Here is a 23,848-nt window from a genome sequence, read left to right as displayed (position 1 = left end):
ACTAATCCCATTGAACAATATCTATATAGGCTCAATCCACTAAAGTTAGCACATGGACAAATGTAGATGGCTGATTTACGTAAATGCCAAACAGAACTCCTTGACAAATTAATGAAGAGCTGAAGGCTAGGGAACAGCTGGCATTGGAACCTCATCAAGCAGAAGGATCAGTGATGGTTACACAGAAGAGAAAGCCAGCTTGGAAAGGCAGATTCAGGAGACAATGGAGATCCGGCATCAAATTGCACAGAAACTCCAGCATTCCAGCAGTTGCCTGCATGAAGTAGAACAGGAACAACAATAAGTTCAACAAGAAAGGGAATTAATTGCAAGACAACAGGTTGCAATGGAAGAAAATGCAGGAACTGTGGAGCTCCAAGAGCAGTCAAATTCTTGTCATGGCAATGACATAGAAGGTGATACTCATATCTGGTCAGGAGAGACAGATAAAGAACTGGAGCTATTTCACTGTTTCACAGAGATCATCTTCAGTGGTAGAATACTGAATCCGGAGGCTGAAGAGCTGGTACAAATATAGCCAGAATGTTCTGCAAACTTTCAGCATACAATGACTGTTGTATGCATCAGCTGTTACCAATTATTTTGGCTAGACCCCAAAGGAAGCAGAATATAAAACAATTGATAAATGTGAAGAACTGATGACAAATGCTGCATCATCGATCAACAACCTGCCTTACGAACAAGTGAAGAATTCTGGTGACAGGGACAGGCGGCTACATATAACGGAATTATGAAGAAGCTTTTGTCTTTTAACAATATAGATGCAATCTTGGAGGCTGCCCAGGTCATTGGAAAGCTCTCTCACTCTAAGGAATGGATAAGTTTATTATCACGACTATGACATGTGAGAAAACAAAACTGGATGATATTTATGTGACGTTTGTCTGTTTAAAAATGTAAAATGATATATTGTATAGAATGTAAGTTGTATGTAATCTTAAGAAATGTTTAACGTTTGTGGTTTTTGAAAAATGTAGCCATGTGTTCACATTGCTGGTTCATTTTTTTTTAAAAGGCGGGAGGTGTGACGATTGGAAGATGTTAGGAAAAGTAGATTATAAATGTGGTGGGTAATTTAAGGGTTGAAAGCCAGGGGTTAGAATGTGTTGGTTTAAAAATAATTCTGTTTGCAGAGCTTGGGTGGTTTTAGCAGCCAACAAGTGAAATTGACATAGGAATGTATTCATCAGTCTGGGCTATTGCACAGTGGATTGACTGGAGAGGTCCCCGAGGTGATGATGTGCTTTTCTAGCCTGCAGAGATCATTCATTTTTTTTGTTCAGAGAGAGGAAGTCATTGCAGGTGGAGTTCAGAAAGGCAGAGAGACAATTTGAGAAGCTGTGAGGGCAGCACGGTAGCATGGTGGTTAGCACAATTGCTTCACAGCTCCAGGGTCCCAGGTTCGATTCCCGGCTTGGTTCAGAGTCTGTGCGGAGTCTGCACATTCTCCTTGTGCGTGCGTGGGTTTCCTCTGGGTGCTCCGGTTTCCTCCCACAATCCAAAGTTGTGGTTAGGTGGATTGGTCATGCTAAATTGCCCTTAGTGTCCAAAATTTCCCTTAGTGTTGGGTAGGGTTACTGGGTTATGGGGATAGGGTGGAGGTGTGGGCTTGGGTAGGGTGCTCTTTCAAAGAGCCGGTGCAGACTCGATGGGCCGTATGGCCTCCTTCTGCACTGTAAATTCTATGACTGTGGAGAGAGTGTGTTTTGGAGCAAAGGCTTTTGGAATTGAAGTCTGATCTGGCAACCCTCGTGTTTTGTAGACCACAGATAGAGGTAGGTTTCTTTCCCAGTACGATAGGGGGGAAAAAAAAGACTAATATTTTAAAAGCAGAGCATTCTTGACTGAAGACAAGGAAGAGGCTGAAACAACCTAGTTGAAGCAGGTATTTGAAGATATTCAGCCAGAGTCTGAAGGGGTTCGAACGGAGCCAGAATCTGTTTTGTGCCACAAGTATTACTCTATGCCTGATAATTCTAAGATGGATTAACAGCTGTATGTTTATTTTCTTGCTGTTTAATGGGAAATTGTATAGTTGTGTTAAGGGGTAATTGTAAGCTGTTCTTTTTGGGTATGAAGTTAAAAGTTTAATATTGTATTTACAATAAAGTTTTGTTTTAGAAATAGTAAAGCATTATTTCTTCATGCAGTCACTCCTGGAGCGACTCATTCTTTCTGCAGTCTTGGGAGCGGCACAGTAGCAAAGTTGCTTCACAGCTCCAGGGTCCCAGGTTTGATTCCCGGCTTGGGTCACTGTCTGTGCTGCAGAGTCTGCACGTTCTCTCTATGGCTGCGTAGGTTTCCTCCGGGTGCTCCAGTTTCTTCGCACTGTCCAAAGATGTGCCGGTTAGGTGGACTGGCCATGATAAATTGCTCTTAGTGTCCAAAAAAGGTTAGGCGGGGTTACTGGGATAGAGTGGAGATGTGGGCTGAAGTAGGGTGCTCTTTCCAAGGGCCGGTGTATACTCGGTGGGCCGAATGGCATCCTTCTACACTGTAAATTCTATGATTCATAAAATAAACTAAAATATTAGGGTTTTGGCCAAGTATCCTAGCCACTGTTGGGGTCTGGCCTGGGATTGTAATGAAATGCAGAGCTAAACATGGTAATACAGAAGTCATCTTTAATTCTACATGTGCCCCTGAAAATAATCACTGAACTGATGAAAACCTGGCTTTTTACACAACTTGTTTAGCTGTAAAAATCCTTGAAAAGGTTGCCCCTTATTGAATGAAGTGGATCTTGGCTTTTAATAGCATGTTAAGTTCATAATTACAGTTGAAAACCTATTCTGCCACCAGAAAGCTAATTTTATATTTGTGGAATATCACGATTTTCCATGATGTTTAAAATGTTTATATTTTTATTTATTTATTTATTTATTTTTATAAATTTAGAGCACCCAATTATTTTTTTCCAATTATGGGGCAATTTAGGTTGGCCAATCCACCTACCCTGCACATCTTTTGGTAGCGGGAGTGAAACGCACGCAAACATGGGGAGAATGTGCAAACTCCACACGGACAGTAAGGCAGGGCTGGGATTGAACCATGGACTTCGGCGTCCGTGAGGCAGCTGTGCCAACCACTGCACCACTATGCTGCCCCTAAAATGTATATATTTGTTAAAAATGTTGATCGGTCTTATGCCATTTGTAAGACCCAACCATTTATTCCACTCGCTGTAAAATTTAATTTAAAATAAAGTATAATCAATACATTTTACTTACCACTTTGTTGTTTGTGAGAAGCGAGTGAATGTGTAGCCTGCTTAATGACATCATTGTTACCCACCGCCTGAAGATTCCATGATGTCAGACTGATACGGATGCCAGTAAAGGGGAGATCCATCTAAGTCTTTGTGGGCAGCGTTCTTCAAAGTCAGCAGCGGATGCTATTGCTTTGCTACTGATTCCAAAATAGGGGCTATAGTCATGTGCCCTTGTTCTAGGCTCGCCACCAGAACTATCAATATCTTTAATTATTTTAACACATCACTTAGATCTTCCCTTAATCTATATATAAGTGAATACAAGCTGCTCTCATAATTTCATCCTTATAGCCCTGGTACCACTCTGGTGAATCGGTGCTCTATCTCTTTCAAGTCCAATATTTTGTTCCCTCGAAGGGGTGGTGCCCATAATTAAATACACACTTTAAATGTAGAACTTTCTATATAACCAAAATACAACTTCCACCCCTTCCATTTTTCTGTCCACTGGCTTTTAACAATTTCTATATTTGCACACTTAAATCTTTCTGCTGCTCCTAGCTTCTCAGAATGTCACCATTTCTTAGGTACAAACACCCTCACATTGAACTTCATCTGCCAGTTTTGCTCACTAAATCAACTATCAATGTCCCTTTGCAACTGTTGCTGTGCCACTTAGGTTGGTGACATCAGCAAGTTTGAATATAAGGCTCCCTGTTCCTTCATCCAAGTCATTTATAAATGTTGTATTAGGAGGAGTACAGATTTATAATCGTACAGAATAGATTTTGTGAATTGTGCATTCTGGTTTAAGAAACACTATGTTAATTGTATATCAGTTGTGCTTAATTATATGCATCAGGAATTTAATTGGTGTTTCATTTAAGCAGACACAGCAAGAAATAATTAGCCAATGTTTTTCAATAAAGAGACATGGAAAAATGCAACATTTTTATGAAAGTAGATTTGCATGCTTTTGAATCCATACTGGTGAAATGCACTCTTTAAAGCAGGAAGACAAATTAGTAGACAATTAGAAATTATTTTGTAGAAGTTAATACCCAGATTAGTACATCAATGTTAATACACAAAGGTTTAAAAAGACCAGTATGCACCTCCAATTTTCTATGGATAAGAAAAGGGCAAAATATTCCAATTAGTAAAAATAATTACTTTTTAAATTATCCCACAGGTCATTTAGCAATTAGTAAAGTGTAAATCTATATATGAAGCATTAATTGCGGTTATTTTATGAATCATTAATTTCAATAAACGTTACATAGCACGGAATGCTGAAGTCAAGATAGATGTGTACAAAGCATTCCATCAAGCTCATGCTCTTCTCCAATATTGTGTTGGAAATGTAAAAGTTGAGTTAATTTCTATTAAACTGGAAATTTCTGAATTTGTTTACCATAATAGGAATAAGTTAATAAAAAACTAGTGTATATTAAACTTTATACTGACTGCAGCATTCCTTACAATTTGTAACAGGGTTAAGAAACAAAAATGGGAGGGAAGGGGGGATATTTAGACAGGAGTAGCAGTGTCTTATCTGAAGCCAGCAGTAATTAAGTTAACACACAAGCATTTTAAAACACACAACTTATTCTGGCAGAAAAAAAAGATCAGTGCAATATGATGATTGTGAAAAAGATAGCAATAGATGCTTTCCAAAGGTGTATATATGGCTGCAGCTAGTTGGGATCAATAAAAATCATTTTAGTAAATGACAGAATTGCAAAACATGTCTGTTGACAGGATTCTTCAGCTCAGACACTGCCACTGATATTGACCAGTAAAAATGCATAGGGCTTACTTGAAAAGGATCTTCAGTAGCCTTGCCACTTGTGTTAAGTACATTCAAAGAGTTGGCACGCTTCATGCTGCAACCATGTCAGTGACATGCAAGGGTAAAGCAATCAGAATTACTGCAAACTAAAGTTCAGTAACAAAGCATAACATTTTCGAAAGCACAGTATTTACTCTATTCTCACCTGACACATAAAACATGTTTCCCAGTAGATTTTGAAGTGACAGATACATTTTGCTTCACACAAGGAAGAAATCACTTATAAGTTATGCTAAAATAATGTGTGTTTGAATCAATTATTTTCATACTCACTTATGCATGATGAGACCAATTTCTGCTTGAATTTTCAAATTGCAACAGAGTTTCTTTGGGTCAGTGATATGTGACAAACATTAAGATTCTTACTGAAAATAAGTGTAATCTAGAATTAACCTACACAGTAATTTTGAATTTTGTTAAAAGCATTGACTATGCTTACTGAATAAAACTGTTCTACGTAGAGTAATAATTGAACTTTCTCCAGAGAGCACCCTATTAATTGTGGTTTGGTTAGGTTCATTCAAACATTGTTCTCTTTGTTTGCTCTTCTCACAAAGTTTTTTTTAAATGAGGAAAAGGTAAACCAAAAAAAAAAGTGTAACAAAATTCTAAATGTCGAAAACTTTTATCCAAACTTGCTCTGGCAAGCTAACACCCAAATTTCCAGTTATTGCAGTCCTGGTTATCCCTGATGTATTTAAAGTTTAACAGACTTCCTCAGTACCAATGATGTGCATCATACTATTATTCAGCACTCCACAGTTAAACAATCAGATCCCTCTTTGTTTGGCAGAATTTATCAAAATGTTTTATGCTGGGCCTTGTTCAGACCTTCACACATACCTTGGTAACACTTTCTTGTTTCAAAGTATTTCAAGATTTCCCTGAGACAGCAATATAATCAGAACCATAGAGCATTGACATCCCATGATCTAGAAGATTGGGAAGGCGCTTCAAACAAAACAATTATTTTTTTCCCTCTGTGTATCCCAATGAAACAACTTGATACAGCCAAACTAAACTCCAAAAAAGAAACTCAATTAACTGAGACAAGCTAGTTGGATTGGCAGGCTACACAGGGCTTCAATCTTGTTTAGAACAAATCATAGAATATACAAAAATTGTTAACAATGCATTACAACTTTCAGTGAGAGCTAAGTATTTTTTGCTGCAGTTAAGGATTTGAATTCATAAACCAAATATGTTAACATTCTACATACAGACATGGATTATTATATACATCAGAATCCCTACAATGCAGGAGGAGCCTTTGGCCTATCAGTACCACACTGACCCTCCAAAAGAGCACCCTACCTAGGCCCACTCCCCCGCCCTATCCTTGTAACCCCACACAACCTTTGGACACGGAGGTGCAATTTAGCGTGCCAAATTCTCCTAACCTTCACATCTCTGACTGTGGGAGGAAACTGGAACACTGGCAACAAGCTCATGCAGATATGGGGAGAACGTGCAAACTCCACAGTCACCCAAGGTCGGAATTCAACACGAAACCCTGGCGCTGTACACTAACCCATACATTTTACAAATGGAACAATAACTCAGTTTGAATACCTCGTATTTAGAAGTCAAATTTCAACTTTGAAGGGGCAGCACAGTGGCGCAGTGGGTTAGCCCTGCAGCCTCACGGCGCCGAGGTCCCAGGTTCGATCCCGGCTCTGGGTCACTGTGTGGAGTTTGCACATTCTCCCCATGTTTTCGTGAGTTTCGCCCCTACAACCCAAAGATGTACAGGCTAGGTGGATTTGCCACGCTAAATTGCCCCTTAATTGGAAAAAATTAATTGGGTACTCTAAATTTTTTTTTAAATTCAACTTAAGAAAAAAAAGCTATTTCAGTGCTTTAAACAAAATTATTCTATATTGACACTGTAAATCCACTTCAAACTTCCCACATTGAGAATAATCAATTCACTTTGTTCTAGATTTCCTTAGCTATCCACAACCATGTTGGTTTAGGTTTTTGCTTCTAAGAGCTGCAATCCCTCAGCTAGTATTTCATTTAAATTGTAAATATCAAAAGCAAATAAGATAGGTACGTAAAAGATATGAGCAAATTTCAGCAATCAGCCAAAATGGAAATATTCAATTCGCCTTTAAGAGATTTCAATATTTAAAATGATGGCGACTACCGACTGTGTAAAATTTTTTTGAATGTTACGTTAGATTATGAGGTTGAATGTCAAAAAGCTTTTATTTTCCCCAAAGAGTTAGTGACCTTTGGAACAGGTTGCCACAGGTACAATGGATGCGTATTTGCCGCAAATGTTCCCAAAAAAGCTGTATATAGCTGACATCACAGAGTACAACAAGTAGGTTGACGTTGAATAATGTACTTTGTGATCATACTTATCTCCTGGAAATGGTTTTTGATTGCCTTCAAGAGAAAAAAATTTCAGAACTCTTTTTCCACCTCAAATCTACCTTATGCTTTTCTTTTTCTTATTTGTCTCTCCTAGAAGATTGCATGCTCCTGGTAACGGAGATTTTGGAAAGGGTTTATCTGTAAAATTAGTTAATGAGACAGATCTGATCAAATATTAGTCGTTTCCTATCTGTCTTTTTGAATGCGCTTTCTTAATCACTATAATTTGGTCATTCAGCAATACTGCTTTTAAAAAAACACTGCAGGGTAGGCAGAAATTGCCTGACTACAATAAAAACTGATCCTGTTCACCTCACTAGCTTAATAATGAAACATTGCCAGGATATCTGTATTTCTTACATAACAGTATTTAATGTACTTCAGAACTTATAAGAGGAAGCAGGACGTGATACTTCCTAAACAAAAGCTACAACAATAAAATTTAAATACGGAGATAAAATTTCAATTCATGCAAATGCCAATTAGGAGTGAACATTCTGCATAATTTAATACATACATTAAATATAATTTCTATTTGATTGTAAATGGGTTATTTTTATTCACAATGACCAGAAAGGTCTCAATTTTGATTTTTGGTCCTTGCTGAGTTAATTTAACTGCGGGGATGGTAGAAATGAGGAAATCAGCCTCGGTGCCACTGCTTTATTACTGTTCAGTGACATCAAATGAGTGATTCTCCAAAACGGAGACAAAGTGTTCACGCCGTTGTGTTTCACGACGGCACGAAACGGGTACGGGGACGACCGATTCTGTCCCCCTCAGGGGGCCAGAATGGCACTGGAGCGGTTCACGCCGCTCCAGCCTCCCATCGTGGCACCAAAAGGGCGGCGCGCAAACCTGCGCATGCGCAGGGGACTTCTTCAGCGCGCCGGCCCGTACTCAACATGGCGTTGGTGTTCAGGGGCCGGCCGCGCAGGAAAGTATGTCCGGGGTGCCAGCCCGCTAATCAGTGGGCCCCCATCGCGGGCCAGACTGCATCGAGACCCCGCCCCTCACAGGCCGCTCCCCGACCCTTCGCGCAGAGTTTCCGCCGGCAGCGACCAGGGGTGAACGGCGCCGGCGGGACTCTGTCGTATCCGCGTGGCCCATCTGGGCTGGAGAAATCGGCAGACCCGCCGATTCCAGCGGCCCGCGGCTGGTGCCGCGTCAAACGCGGGCAGCGCAAATGGCGCTGATTCTCCGCACCTCGGAGAAATGCGCGCCGGCGTCGGGACGCGGTTGTGGCGATTCTCCGGCCCGACGCAGGGCTCGGAGAATCGCCCCTCCCCACCCCAAGTGCCTGCATTGACATTCAGTAAAGGCAAGTATGGCTGCAATGACATAGCCAAATAACCGACTGGTATCACTGTAATATTAAAACCAATGATCTGGGTAAAAAAAGTGGAGGGGTATTCGCGTCTGTGTAATTGTACCCAGTATGAGTCATGTCATAAGCAGAGGAGGAAATTGGAGCAGAGGTTATGTATGCTCCTAATGGAAAGGTATTTGAAATTGTTTGGTTTTATGCATGGTCTCAACAATGCCAATCATAATCTGAAAGTTTCTGACCAGACCAGGCGAAGGAAGGGCTGGATTAGCCAGGTCTTCCACTCGGGCTTGGACTCGAAGTCCAGAGGGGTGGCAATCATGATCATCAAGCGGGTGCAATTTGAGGCGGAGGGCATAGCCGCAGACAGGGGGGACAGATACCTGATGGCAAGGGGCAGACTGGAGGGGAGAAGAGTGGTGCTGGTGAATATATATGCCCCGAACTGGGATGGCGTGGACTTCATTAAAAGAGTGCTGGGGAAGATCCCGGACCTGGACTCTCACAGGCTAATAATGGGGGGGGGACTTTAACATGGTCCTTGACCCGGCTTTGGATCGGTCGTGTCCCAGAACGGGTAGACTCCCAGCAATGGCAAGGGAGCTGAAAGGGTTTATGGAGCAAATGGGGGCAGTGGACCCCTGGAGAGCTAGACAGCCGACAGGAAGGGGCTACTCGTTTTACTCGCACGTCCACAAAGTATATTCTAGGATAGATTTCTTCGTACTAAGCAGGGATTGTATAGGGGAGGTAAAGAACACGGAATATTCGGCAATTACTATCTCAGACCATGCCCCGCACTGGGTAGACATGCAGATCGGGGGGGCGAGCTACCAACGCCCGCAATGGAGGCTAGACGTGGGACTGCTGTCGGAGGAGGGGATCTGCGAGAGGCTTTGGAGGTGTATGCAAAATTACCTGCAGGTGAATGACACGGGGAGGTCTCAGCGGCGACCCTGTGGGAGGCGCTAAAGGCAGTAGTACGGGGGGGGGGGGGGGGAGCTGATTTCAATTGGGGCCCACAGAGCCAAGGCAGACAGGGCAGAGATGGATAGATTGGTCAGGGAAATGGGTCGGATAGATGAAGAGCACGCGGAGTCCCCGGGGGAGGTTTTACTCAGGGAGAGGCAGAGACTACAGGCGGAACTGGGGGCACTATCCACGAGTAGGGCCGTGGAACAGCTTAGGAAGGCGAGGGGAGTGGTGTACGAGCATGGGGAAAAGGCTAGCAGACTGTTAGCGCAGCAACTCGGGAGGAAGGAGGTGGCCAGGGAACTAGGTAGAGTGATGGATGGGGAGGGGCGCAAAGTGGAGGACCCGGCAGGATGGAATAAGGTATTCTGGGCCTTCTATCGCAAGCTGTATACTTCGGAGTCGCCGGAAGAACCGGAGGAGATGAAAAGGTTTCTGGACGGGTTAACATTCCCAACAGTAGGTGGGGGGCGAGTAGATGAGTTGGGGGTCCCGATTAGAGTGGAGGAGGTATTGGGGGGCCTAAAGGCCATGCAGTCGGGGAAAGCCCCGGGGCCGGATGGATACCCAGTAGAGTTCTATAGGAAGTTTTCTGAGCTGGTGGGCCCGGTCTTGGCGAGGGTTTTCAATGAGGCAAGGGACAGAGGGACCCTGCCACCGACAATGTCGCAAGCCACTATATCACTGATATTGAAGCGGGGTAAAGACCCGGAGGCATGCGGGTCCTACAGGCCAATCTCCCTGATTAATGTTGATGCCAAGCTCCTGGCAAAGGTACTGGCGGTAAGAATGGAGGACTGCGTACCGGAGGTGATTGGGGAGGACCAAACTGGGTTCGGGAAAGGTAGGCAGCTGGCGGCCAACCTGAGAAGATTACTTAATGTGATAATGATGCTCCCGGCGGGCAGGGAGGTGGAGGTAGTGGTGGCGATGGACGCCGAGAAGGCCTTTGACCGGGTGGAGTGGGACTATCTATGGGAGGTGCTCGGATGGTTTGGGTTCGGGGAGGGACTGGTGGATTGGATCAAATTATTATATCAGGCTCCGAAGGCCAGCGTCAGGACTAACAGAGAAGTGTCGGAGTACTTTAGGCTGTACCGAGGGACCAGACAGGGCTGCCCACTCTCCCCGCTGCTGTTTGCGCTGGCCATAGAGCGCTGGCGATTGCGCTGAGAGCCGCGGAGGGATGGTGAGGGGCGGGGTAGAACATAGGGTCTCTCTTTACGCAGACAACCTGCTCCTGTACGTGTCGGACCCAGTGGCCGGGATGGGAAGTATACTGGGAATGTTGAGGCAGTTCAGCCAGTTTTCAGGATACAAATTAAATACGGCCAAGAGTGAAATGTTTGTGGTACAGGCAAGGGGCCAGGAGAACAGACTGAAAGGGTATTTGGGAATCCAGGTGGCACGAGACTGGGGCAGGCTGCACAAGTTAAATTTGGCCAGGGTGGTGGAGCAAATGAAGGGAGAGTTTCGGAGATGGGATGCACTCCCGCTGTCGCTGGCAGGGAGGGTGCAGACTGTAAAGATGACAATCCTCCCTAGATTTCTGTCTGTTTTTCAGTGCCTCCCCGATCTTTGTCCCACAGTCCTTCTTCAAAAAAGTTAACAGGATGATTATGAGCTTTGTCTGGGCGGGAAAATCCCCGCGGGTGAAGAAGGCGATGATGGAGAGGAATCGCAGCGAGGGAGGGCTGGCTTTGCCGAGTCTGATTAATTATTACTGGGCGGTCAACATCGCTATGATAAGGAAGTGGATGGTGGGTACGGGGTCTATCTGTGAGCGTGTGGAGGCGGCTTCATGCAGGGGCTCCAGCTTGGCAGCCCTGGTCACGGCTCCTCTACCGCTACCGCTGCCGCCAGCCAGGTACTCCACCAGCCCGGTAGTGGTGGCGACCCTGTGGATATGGGGCCAGTGGAGGAGGCATGTAGGGGACGTCAGTTTGGGCGCCAATCTGCGACAACCATCGGTTTGCTCCAGGGAGTATGGATGGGGGGTTTAGAGTATGGCGGTGGGTGAGGGTGGGCGATATGTTCCTGGAAGGGAGCTTTGCGAGCTTGAGGAGCTTGGAGGAGAAATTTGGGCTGGTAAGGGGAAATTATTTTAGGTACCTACAGTTGCGGGACTTTGTTCGTAGACAGGTCCCATCTTTCCCACGCCTCCCGCCAATGGGGATCCAAGACAGAATAGTCTCTGGGGGGGAAGAAGGGGAAGGTAGAGTCTCTGGTATTTATAAGGTGTTCATGAGGGAGGAAGGGTCCCAGACGGAGGAACTGCAACGTAAATGGGAGGAGGAGCTAGGTGGGGAAATGGAGGACGGATTGTAGGCAGAGGCCCTGAGTAGGGTAAATTTGACCGCGACATGTGCCAGGCTCGGGCTGATTCAATTTACGGTCGTTCACCGGGCCCACATGATGGTGGCTCGGATGAGCAAATTCTTTGGGATAGAGGACAAATGCGCTAGGTGCGCGGGAGGACCAGCGAACCACATTCACATGTTTTGGGCATGCCCTAAGCTTAGGGGGTACTGGGAGGGATTTGCGGGCGTCATGTCCCGGGTTCTAAAGACAAGGGTGGCGATGGGTCCAGGGGTGGCAATTTTTGGGGTTTCGGAAGACCCGGGAGTCCAGGGGGAGAAGGAGGCCGATGTTTTGGCCTTTGCTTCCCTGATAGCCCGGCGACGAATACTATTGGCGTGGAGGGACTCAAAGCCCCCGAAGACTGAGTTGTGGCTTGCGGACATGTCGAGTTTCCTGGGTATGGAAAAAATTAAGTTCGCCTTGAGGGGATCTGTACAGGGGTTCACCCGGAGGTGGCAACCATTTATTGACTTCTTTGCGGGAGAGTGAGCGTCAGCAGGGGGGGGTAGAGTAGGAGGGATAAAATGGCGGGTAGTACCGGTGGGAGTGGAGCGGGCTTGTGCAGTATGTTACGATTGAAGTATTGAAAGTACGTGGATGTTTGCACATTTTTGCCTTTTTTGCTTTCTTTCTGTTTATGTCTGTAACTGTTTACAAAGCCAAAAACTACCTCAATAAAATTGTTTATTTAAAAAAAACAATGCCAATCATAAGGGATGAGTTTTATTCTCTGCCTAAGCCTTTGCAGGATTAAGATTACTAAATCGAGTGAGGAGGTTACCCTTTCACAGGAAAGAAACAGAACACTCCAATTTCACCCACCTAATCCAATTCTAGTCATTAGTTCTCTGTAGTATCATGCCAGAAAGTGAAAGTGGCATGCATGTAGTGACAAGTGACAAGTTGCTTCTCGCAGAAAAATACTTTTCACTGTACCTCGGTACACGTGACAATAAACAAATCCAATCCAATGAACATTGAAAAGAGAGACAATTAGATAAGTTTAAAATTTTATGCAACTGCTATCCTCATTGAGCATTCTGTGCAGAAGAGGGATCATATTTTGACCTTTCAAGCTTTATAATTTAGTGATATGCCATATAGTACTCACCAAGACAACAGTAAATCTATGTGCCACAGTCCTGTATTTAACATAACATTTATTGGATACAGAGTGAAAAACCTCATTTCCAAATTCGAGATCAACTGGAATTACAATATACTTTAATTGCTATAAATGGAGAAAATAATAACAGATTTGTCAGTAGTCCTATGCTACATATTTAAGCAACCTGCCACCTTCTGAATAAAACATAAATAGTGCTCCTAGTTCCTATGAGCAGCAGCAGCTCCACCATAAAAACAATGACTAAGTGAGAGTAAAGGCATAAAGGGGCAGGTCAAAAAAAAGGAATGGATATTACTGAATGATTTGCTGCCACCAGTCAGCACCCTCTTCTCTTGCAGTCTAAATGGTTTTCCCTTTATATTTGTTCTGATGAATGCAAGATAAGAAGCTTTGATAGCAAGTTCCTCTTTTCAGCAATATTCAAATTCTGCACTACTGAGAGGAGTGTGTCGGCACGGAGGAATTAATTAAGAAAATAAATTACACAATGTAAGAGCAGCAATTATATATTCACTAACTCAGCCTGGTCACACAAATCAGAGATCTTCTCTGACAACTAATGTCTAACGCTGCATTCGAACTACACTATAAATCTGCTCTTACTGTGTCACTACTACTCTACTTTCAGATGGTTCCCTTCATTCACAATGAAGATAGTTTTAGGATACAGTGAATATCAATGATATAAACAGACACTGCTTTGTTTTTTTTATTAGCTAGCTGGTGAATATTATTCAGCTAAAACATGTATACATAAGCAAAGTCTAATTAAGTGCTGTCAATACATTCTTTTAATAAGACTAATTTCAGTATTAACAGAATTTCAACTATTAGTAGTGCAATAAGTATGCTAATTTACCCAAATGAATGTTACACTATCCTTATAAAAAAAAGTACAAGTTTCTTTATACCAGAAATATAGACCATAAACAGCAAGAAAATTGCGACAAACAAAACTGCTACTAATATAGAGACGAAGATACCAGATTATGTTTCTGGGTCCAGTATGGGTTTATCTTAAAGATAGGGAAGAAGGCAGTCAGGCTAAATGCAGCATTGTTCAGTTCAGTAGTGTGTATCCATCTAGTTGTGCCCACGTCACTTTAAGGCTCTTTTCTGAATGCCTCATAAGGTATATGGATAGCTGAGGTTATTCTACGATAGAATGAAGCATTGTTGGAAAAATGCCCGAGTAAATACTGATCTAAACTATATAAAGAGATCTAATTTACAGAAGTAATTAAACTCTACAGAAAATGGCAAAATATCTCAACTCATGGAAAAGAGGCCTAGATTTCAAAAACTGAAAACACAAAAGTGTACAAAATCAAAACACAAGCAAGACTGTAATTATGAAATAATGTATTGCCTTGTTGCAAAGATGTTGAACAAACTAGTCTCAATAGAAGGCAGCAGTCCAGTCTGTATTCATTTTCCACCTCAATTTCGTAAAATCAAAGACCAAATTAATAACTTACCGATGACCAAATAATTTGTGCTAACAAATTGCACACCAGCATGCATTATTTAAGTAAGAAACTACCTACTTATTAATTCTCAGGAAGTACAAGCCTTTCGATATCATTGAAATACAGATGTATTGAATTAAAAGTACACAAGCCAGAGGTGAATATTAAAGTTACATTTACCTTCTGAACTCATTATTGCTCTTCACTAATATAGCATATTTAGGTTTTGACAGCAATGAAATTAAGGTAAGCTGTCCATTAATTGAAAAAAGTAGTTCAAAATTCTAATCTCAAGAGCTTTTACGCCATTTGGCACATACATATTTCCTTACACACATCAATGTACTTGACAAAATACATTTTAAATGATGCTGTTCTTTGTCAAGATTTGCTTAGCAATAAGCAATTGTTGTTCAATACTGGGGACTTACTCTTGATCACTTTGCAGTTACATTTTCTGTAATATCTGCACATGTGGATGCCAGGCAAGAAAAGAATTAGGCTCAGTCTTGAGATATTTTATTCAATAATCTGTTGTTACGCACTACCTAAAATCATGTCATGAATATTAGACTACTAGGATGAGGTACCAAAGGTGATCTATATCACAAACTAATCAACACTTTCAGGAGGAAGGGAGGGAAAAAAAATTGAGTTTGAAGGATATACTTTGATTATCTCAAATCTTTAACTTGCATTATTTGGCAGTGTAGCAAATATTTTACAAAACTGCCCAACTGTGTGAACTGCTTTGAGAAGTTTTAAGATTTAGAAAAAAAAGTTTGCCATTAATTATCTGAAACTGTTATTCTGAAATTTTGGGCAGCATGGTGCACAGTGGTTAGCACTGCTGCATCACGGTGCTGAGGTCCCAGGTTCGATCCCGACCCTGGGTTACTGTCCGGGTGGAGTTTACACATTCTCCCCATGTTTGCATGGATTTCACCCTCCAACCCAAAAGGTGCAGGGTAGGTTGATTGGCCATGCTAAATTACCCCTTAATTGGAAAAAATTAATTGGATACTTTAAATTTATCCCAAAATTTTTTTTTTTTAATTATCTGAAACTGAAGACATATTTAAAGTAAAAGTTATTTAACACAAATAGGGAACCAGAAAAAAAAAATTACATTTGGTGAACTTCATCACAGTTACATCTGTGTAATTGAATTCTTACAGCCTCCTTTGAGAAATTAATAAAGAAAAAATGGATTATTGTGCTTTCTCTAACAATAGCAGCACATGTTTGCCTTGGTACGGTTTAATTGGCTGCTTTTACTAGACAAAGTTAATATTTCTTCATGTCTTCAAGGACATGACTTTTGACATTTATCTTGTATCTCAGTAGCTTTGTGCATTGTTATCATGCCATGAACAAATGGATAAATGAAAGTAATAATAGGGACATGCAGATTCAATTATTTTCCTTTCCTGTCTTTCACACACTACTCCCAAATGAGGCCATTCTGTCTAATCTGTTTTAGTGTTATGCTCGATGAGTCTCCTGCCACCTCACTTCATCATACTTTATTAACATAGATGATCTCCCACTCAATTACCACATAGAATCTAGAGAAAATTTATATTGTGTACATGTCAGACTTAAATGGACTTTTTACCCATATCCACCCTGACCATGGCTCGCCATTGATAGGTGGCTTGGGCATGAGGCCATCTACTGTTGGACAACCAATTAATAAAGAGTAAGAGACCTCACAGGCATGTATGCATCCAATACTTTTCCAGCTCGCATCCATGGATGCCATGTTTTTGAGGGGCAGGTAGTTCAAGAGATCTGGAGATTTCATGAGTCCACTTTTTCAGACTTTCAATAAGTAGCTAACAAATGTGAAATACTCCTTTGGGCATGTCCGCTGGATGCCCACCCAGCCCCACAATGGCTAGCCCACTCTTGTCACCCCAAACGCAGGCAAATGGTGTCACCTCCCCATCCATTGCATGCCTCCTTCTCCATCCTACTCCTCGATCATGGGCTCTCCCTAGCCATCGGGCATGGTGTCCCTCTACCCATTGATCAAGGGTTCTCCCTTCCCCAACCCACCCCTCATCAAATCAGGAATTAAATACTCTTGTCTAAAAACTTGCAGATCCAGTCTGGATAGCAGACAGAAAGGTTGAGAGGAGGTGGTCCACAAATGGTGGGGCTAGGTGGTCAGCCCATGAGGGAGGCCGGGGGGTGAGGGGCAGGTGCATGTGGTTGGATGGGGGATTGAACCCATCTCCATCACCTCTCGGCAGAGCATTCCAGAACTTAACCACTTGCTGCATGATAAAGTTTCTTCTGATATCACTTTTACTTCCTTCGCCTGTTACTTTAATTTTGAATACCTCTAACAAAACTCCTCTCTGTCTGTTTCTCTCCAGAGTAAACAGTGCTAACTTCTCCAATCCATCTTCATAGCTGAAGCTCCTTATTCTTGGAATCATGAATCTTTTCTGCACACTCTCTAATGCAATCGTATCCTTACTAAAGTGTGGTGCTCAGAACTGGATTCAATACTCCAGTTAAGGTAAAACCAATATCTTAAACAAGTTCAATATACCTTCTTGCTCTTGTAGTCCATGCCCCTATTAATAACATCTGGAATACTGTATGCTTCATTAACCAGTCTCTGAACCTGCCCTGCCACCTTTACAATGATTCTAAAGGTTCACAACCAATATTTGGATTTAGATGGGCTTATAGATTACGGCACTGTAGAAGTTCGAAAAGCACAGACACTAGGTGATTTGATTGAGGTTTATAAAACAATGAAGAAACTGGACAAGAACAAATAAATTTCAACTGGATAGGCCAGGGGGCAAAAGGCATCACAAGTTATGGCAGCCAAAGCTATGTTGAGTGTTAGGAGTCCCCCCCCCCAAAAAAAACAAAATCACTAGATATTAAAAATGAATTACCCAGAATTCTTTGGCTCATTATCTCGTGGACTTCCACCTTTCAGTTTTCTGACTAGTTTTTCACTACTGCGTCTGATGGAGGCACGAAGTTTGCTGAAGGAGCCACTACGTTTCAGAGATCCAGTTCCATCCTGAAAACCAAATGATATGAAATGTGTCTATTTTAACATGAGCAGAAAAACATTTGAAGTAAGCCTCAACACTACCGAACAATAAAGAACCATAAAAATACACGTGTTAGTAATAAGTTTCATTTTCTCTACAAAACAAAATGGAGAGGAACCCTCACAATTACCAATTTTCATATATGAATTCATTAAGTGTAAAATCCATTTTGTATATCCAAATTTTTTTCTTTTTTTTCTTTTACGAATTGTTATATTATGCTACATACGTTTCCCAAAATAATTCTTCACTAAGGAACTTTTGTCAATATAGAATCCTTTTTTTTGGATAAATTTAGAGTACCCGATTATTTTTTTCCTATTAAGGGGCAATTTAGTGTGGCCAATGCACCTAATCTGCACATTTTTCAGTTGTGGATGTGAAACCCACGCAGACACGGGTAGAATGTGCAAACTCCACACAGACTGTGACCCAGGGCCGGGATTGAAGCCGGGTCCTCAGCGCCGTAGGAAGCAGTGCTAACCACTGCACCACCGTGCTGCCTGTCAATACAGAATCCTAATTATTGAATTATAATCAGATGTCTGTAAAAGCTTTTCTAAACCTAATCTATTCCAACCTGAAGCATAAACTCTGTTCCTCCCTCCATGGGTGCTGCCTGAAGTGGGTAACTAAAGTGATTTTAAGATTGATATCAAGACATGCATTAATAGCTTTAGAATAGGCAAATGTAGTTATAAGAGCTCTTTCTAAGAATGACGGGAAATATAGCCTATACTGTAGGCATGATAGCCAGTAGTGGGGCCTAATTAAAAATCACAAGTCGGAAAACTTAATAAAGATTGGTGAACAAACATTAGGATGATAAAGAGCACAGCCTGGTAGACGTAGAGCCGAGGTATTCACAGCCTCTTAGTAAGATAACAGAGAACATCTGCAGCCTGAACAATTCAATTTATTAGGTATGTAACTGAAGCTTGTATTAAGCAGCATATAGAAAGGTGATAAGCAAAAGATATGAATATGTTACACAATCTTTGTATCTGCGACACAACCTGGGAGAACCAGGTTGTGTTTCTCCCGGCATATGCTCGAATAAAATCTTTGCTTCCTAGAGGCGCACAGACTTCATAGTGGATACTTTTTACTACAACACTGACTTATGTACTTCCAGCTTTTTCTTTTTTTGTTATTCTAAATCAGATTTATATACTATATTGTGTTGTATAATGTTCTTGTCCTTTTCAACAAGATAATACAGATTAATCAGTTGTAAGTCACTGAATTATAACGGTCAATATAACTTGTATTGTCCGTGCACCTTTTTCTCCCAGTAATTAGGAGTCTAGATAATTTATTATTTTTATCAACATATTTGACATAATGAATACAAATTGTCCAACATCCCAGCCTTTATACTACATTGTCTTTTAAATGTACCATGAACATTTATATTAGTTTGTGCTAAATATCATAAATTAAATCATGCAATACCACTGAATGAATTACAAATATTTAGATAATAAACATGAAATCTCCATTTCAGATTTGCTGTATTTTCTTATACAAAGCAACTTATTTACCTTTGAATGTAGCTCTGTATTTTTCAGTCTCACAGGACACATATACCATGGTTATAGTTACACATTTTAAATTCTAGCGCCTTGGATATAGTAGACCTTAATTTTTAAACAGTTAGAACTGAACACCCCTGCATCCAGCTGCATGGAATCATTACTTTTCTCGACTTTCCACGCTACTAATATTTTAATTATAAAAATGCAATAAAAGCTCTTTCATATTCCTTTCTTTCTTCAATGTACTGACTTTTGCTGGAGTACAATTTCATCTACATCAGCATCTTTGATATCTCCCCTGACTGGCCACGTATTAGGTACAAATCTAGAAAAACATTGCTGACAGGTTATTGACTGTAGACTGCATCGGTCGAGTGAGACCCACACGATGTATTTTCTGGAAGAGGTCCCTGGATAGCAATCAGCTGGAAGAATCTGGTTTTAATCTCCCTAGACCAGGGCACCAAGGCTAACTGTTGGACTTTAAATTAATGTCTGAAACTACGTTATTTTGCACAGACCATGAATCAAACTTTCGACTAACTGATTTGCATATATTAGTGTCACAATGGGTACAACCGTTAACATTGAGAGAGATTTAATCCAGTTTGCAATCAACATAAAATATGTAACCTCTTTTGTTTTGAAATCTAGAGTACCCAATTCTTTTTTTCCCAATTAAGGGGCAATTTAGCATGGCCAATCCACCTAGCCAGCACATCCTTTATGGTTGTGGGGGTGAGACCCAAAGTATCTAATCTCTATACAGTACCACATTTTTTTCTCCTCTCCGGTTACAGTGAATGGTTAACAGCGCTCCCTGGATGCGAAAATCCTTTTTTTTTTTAATATAGCAGAGGCTGAATGCAAATCCATTCTAATGTTTTGTATATTAATGTCTTCAGGAAATTAATTATTTATTCATGCTTCATTGCTTGAAAGAACAGGTGTTTTAAGTTTTGCTTTTGGTTCTATCAACCTAATACTTTCATGACAAATGCATAGAGCCGCATTTCTCATTTCCATATTATAAAGAGGATATAGGTTTGTAGAAAGTGACAAGGAAATTTACCCGGATAATAAAACCATCAAAGACTGAACATGGCTCTTTTACCCAGAAAAGAGAAGGCTGGCCTGATAGAGGCTTTTAAAATTAAGAAAGGGTTTGATAGGCTAGATATAGAGAAGATGTTTCCACTTGTGAAGGCAATACAAAACTCCATAGCATAAATAAAGTAGTCACTAGTCAATCAAATAAAGAATTCAGTAGAAACCTCAACCTAGAGAGTGGTTTGAATATGGATCTTGTTACATAAAAATATAGAATCCCTACAGTGCAGAACAAAGCCATTCAGCCCATCAAGTCTGCACTGACCCTCTGAAAGTGCACCCTGCCTAAGCCCACTCCGTCACCCTATCCCCATAATCCCACCTAACTTTGGACACTAAGGGGCAATTTGGCATGGCCAATTCACCTAACTCACAATCTTTGGACTATGGGAGGAAACTGGAGCACCCAGAGGAAACCCACAGAGACGCGGGGAGAAAGTGCAAACTCCACACAAACCGTCTTCCGGAAATCATTGCAATCCTTTTCATTTTTGAATTATGCAACCTAACAAATTAAAATTCATTATTGTGAAATTCTTCCTCATTCCTCTTTTAAAGTGCTATAAAACATTGAAGAATTAAAAAAAATATCTGGATTGTCAAAAATTCCGTTCTAATGGTTGGTAAAAATACTACTGCAACCCACACAAATCTTTGTGACAAACGTTTCAGCTTTTCTTAAGTTGGTTAAAACCGCCAGCAATCTGATTAAAGCTCAACGTGTTATAAAGCCTAATACATTTATTTTTATTTACTCAGTTCTGTAACATAGACAAAATGACCTTCATATTTCAAGTCGACTTCATTAATGATTCTTAATGGTTATTGATTAAGTTATACCCAAGTTATGATATCCCATGTCATAGGGATGAATGTCTTAAGAGTGTTCTGTCAAATTCATAATGGTGTATTTAGCAAGCCCTGGAGTTCTATGTGGAGGGTGCATTGAAGAAATAAGCATCACAAAGCAGACCAGAGGCAAAAGACAGATCAGTTAGACACTGAACTAGTTTATTAAGAGTTAGAAAAGAGACAATCACACATACCACTGGACACTCATGAAACCAGTGAAGATCAGTTTACCAATGCACCATGATGTGACACAAATTCCACCCCAGAATAAAAACAGTTTAACAACGTTTTTAAAGACCCTTAGACTACAAGAATTTTAATAAGTTGAGCACAAAGAACATGCCTAGTTTTTACAGTTTATGACGACACCACAACATGCTATTTCATCAATATTTTTCCTCACTCGACAACAACCATTACTGATCATTTTATAGAATGAAGAATTAGAAGGTCTGTCTTGCTATTAAAGAACAAAGATGCCAAACCATAAAATTCTCAAATGGAGGCCAATCAAGCCTAATAATTCAGTGAACATAACTGTAATAAAATATAAACAGCTGAGTGTTAAATAAAAACAGAAAATGCTTGAAAAACTCAACATATCTGGCAACATCTGTCGAGAGATAAATAGAATTAACATTTTAAGTCTGTACAATTCTAACGCTGTCTCTCTCCACAGATGCAACAAGACCAGCTGAGTTTTTCCAGCATTTTCTGTTTTTATTTCAGATTTCCAGCATCCGCAATATTTTGTTTTCATTTTAATATTAAAGTATAGGTCAGCAATCATTTATATATCGGCTGGCATTTCCGTTAATATACGGTTCAGTTAATCATTTTGAACAGACATATCAAGGCTACAAATATACAATAAACTACTCTGCAGAATTACAACAGCCTCAAAACAGTTCTCAGTAAATAAAGTATAGTGTTTGTAGACAAAGTTAGAAATTGCAGTACTGCAGAGAAGTTAAAGCCTGAAGATGATGCATGCCCTTCATGCCGGAGACATAATTAGTATCACAAAGGGTTTCTATGCCTGGCAGACAAAAGAGGAAAGAAACAAGTCAAAACTGTTGCAAAAGCTTCAACAGTTTCAATTGTTTAAGGAACTTACACAACAGTATTTCTAGGTCAAACAAAGATCACACTTACTGCTCATCACTTGCTAGTCCGGCACTCGTGCTTAAATGCATAAATTAGTAAACATATTTACTGGATGCACTGGCACTGTTGTGCTACCCCTTAAAAGTGGTGAAGGGGTCTGTAACTGTTTATAAAGCCAAAAACTACCTCAATAAAATTGGTTATTAAAAAAAAGTGGTGAAGGGGGAAAAAAGAAAAAGCAAGCAGGGGGTAGAAGTGAGCAGGAAGGTGGAAGCAATCGGTTCGGGGGGGGGGGGGGGGGGGGGGGGAAGAGGGACACGATAAAAGTGCGTGGGGCCAAAATAAGCGTGAGGGACCGGAGAGAAAAAGGAAGAGACACGGTAGGGGGGAAAAAAAGACTTGCCCTTTGTCTAGACCTTCCCAAATAGCATCACAGCCAATTCAGTCTTAAAACTGCAATCACTCTTGTAATGTAGGAAGTGTGGCAGCCAATTGCATACACAGTGATAATGACCAGATAATCTGTTTTAGTGATGTTGGTTAACAATAAATATTAGTGAGGACATCTAGCAAAGTTATGCTGCTCTTCTTTGACACATCACCAAAACGACTCTGCTCAATCTTTATTTCCACAAGAGGGAAGGGTGTAGAGGAAGGCTACAAGATTAATTCCTAGTTTGTAGCATTTTTGTTACCAGGATACTCAAAGTGCTAGCACTCTACATAATAGAGAAGCATAGACTTCAGAATAATTTGATCAGATTTAGAAGATATCGAAAGGGGTAGATTATGTTTGTGCAGTTTGTTTTTTAGGGAGTATCAGGGTTCAAAATCCATTCTCAAGCTATGTGAGGCTAGATCCAAGCTCCATGTTAAGAGGCGGTTCGTTTGAACAGAATAGTGGATGTTTGGAACTGACTGCCAATTCATGTTCCTAAAGTTGATTTGTTGCAATCTTTCAAGCAAGACCTGGATTGGTTTCTGGTTGAAGCAGAGATTACCTACAAATGGTAGACATTGTATAACATTATTCTGGGTCAAAGTGGTCTCCTGGACTAGTTTTGATTACTTAACGGGGTTGGAAACAAAATTTCCATATTTCTCCCACTTTCCCAGTGGATTAGTGGCCTTCAAGGGGGGTGGGAAGTGTTTATATTATAATGATTAGGACACTGCTGTTCCAGGGTCAGGCTGGACGGGCTAATGGATTTTCTCTATGATTGTTCATATTTGTAAAATGAGACAGAGGGGAATGGGAGAGAGAAAAGAACAGCAATTGCAGTTGTCAACTGTTCTTTTTTTTAATTTAGAGTATCCAATTCATTTTTTCCAATTAAGGGGCAATTTAGCGTGGCCAATCCACCTACCCTACACATCTTTGGGTTGTGGGGGCGAAACCCATGCAAACACGGAGAAAATGTGCAAACTCCA

The 23,848-nt window shown here is 41.1% G+C and overlaps 1 protein-coding gene across 8 annotated transcripts in view; it reads right to left on the bottom strand.

Moving 5' to 3' along the window:
- klc1a (kinesin light chain 1a) overlaps nt 1-23,848 on the bottom strand; it is a 149,142-nt gene that overhangs the window by 34,197 nt on the left and 91,097 nt on the right. For 2 of the 8 annotated variants that reach the window (XM_038777684.1, XM_038777675.1), the window contains exons 14-15: nt 17,646-17,776; nt 5,052-5,118 (exon numbers count right to left, since the gene is read on the bottom strand). In XM_038777684.1, coding sequence (XP_038633612.1) covers nt 5,052-5,118; nt 17,646-17,776 — 198 coding nt within the window. Of the gene's footprint in view, nt 1-5,051; nt 5,119-5,145; nt 5,450-13,951; nt 14,411-17,645; nt 17,777-21,431; nt 22,350-23,848 lie in introns of those variants that run through there. The other 6 variants (XM_038777721.1, XM_038777712.1, XM_038777730.1 and 3 more) reach the window with 4 other exon arrangements.

The sequence above is a fragment of the Scyliorhinus canicula genome, chromosome 2 (genome assembly GCF_902713615.1).
Source record: "Scyliorhinus canicula chromosome 2, sScyCan1.1, whole genome shotgun sequence".
NCBI lineage: Eukaryota > Metazoa > Chordata > Chondrichthyes > Carcharhiniformes > Scyliorhinidae > Scyliorhinus > Scyliorhinus canicula.
Note: the sequence above shows the minus strand (reverse complement) of the source record. Positions and strands in the feature narration are given on the sequence as shown.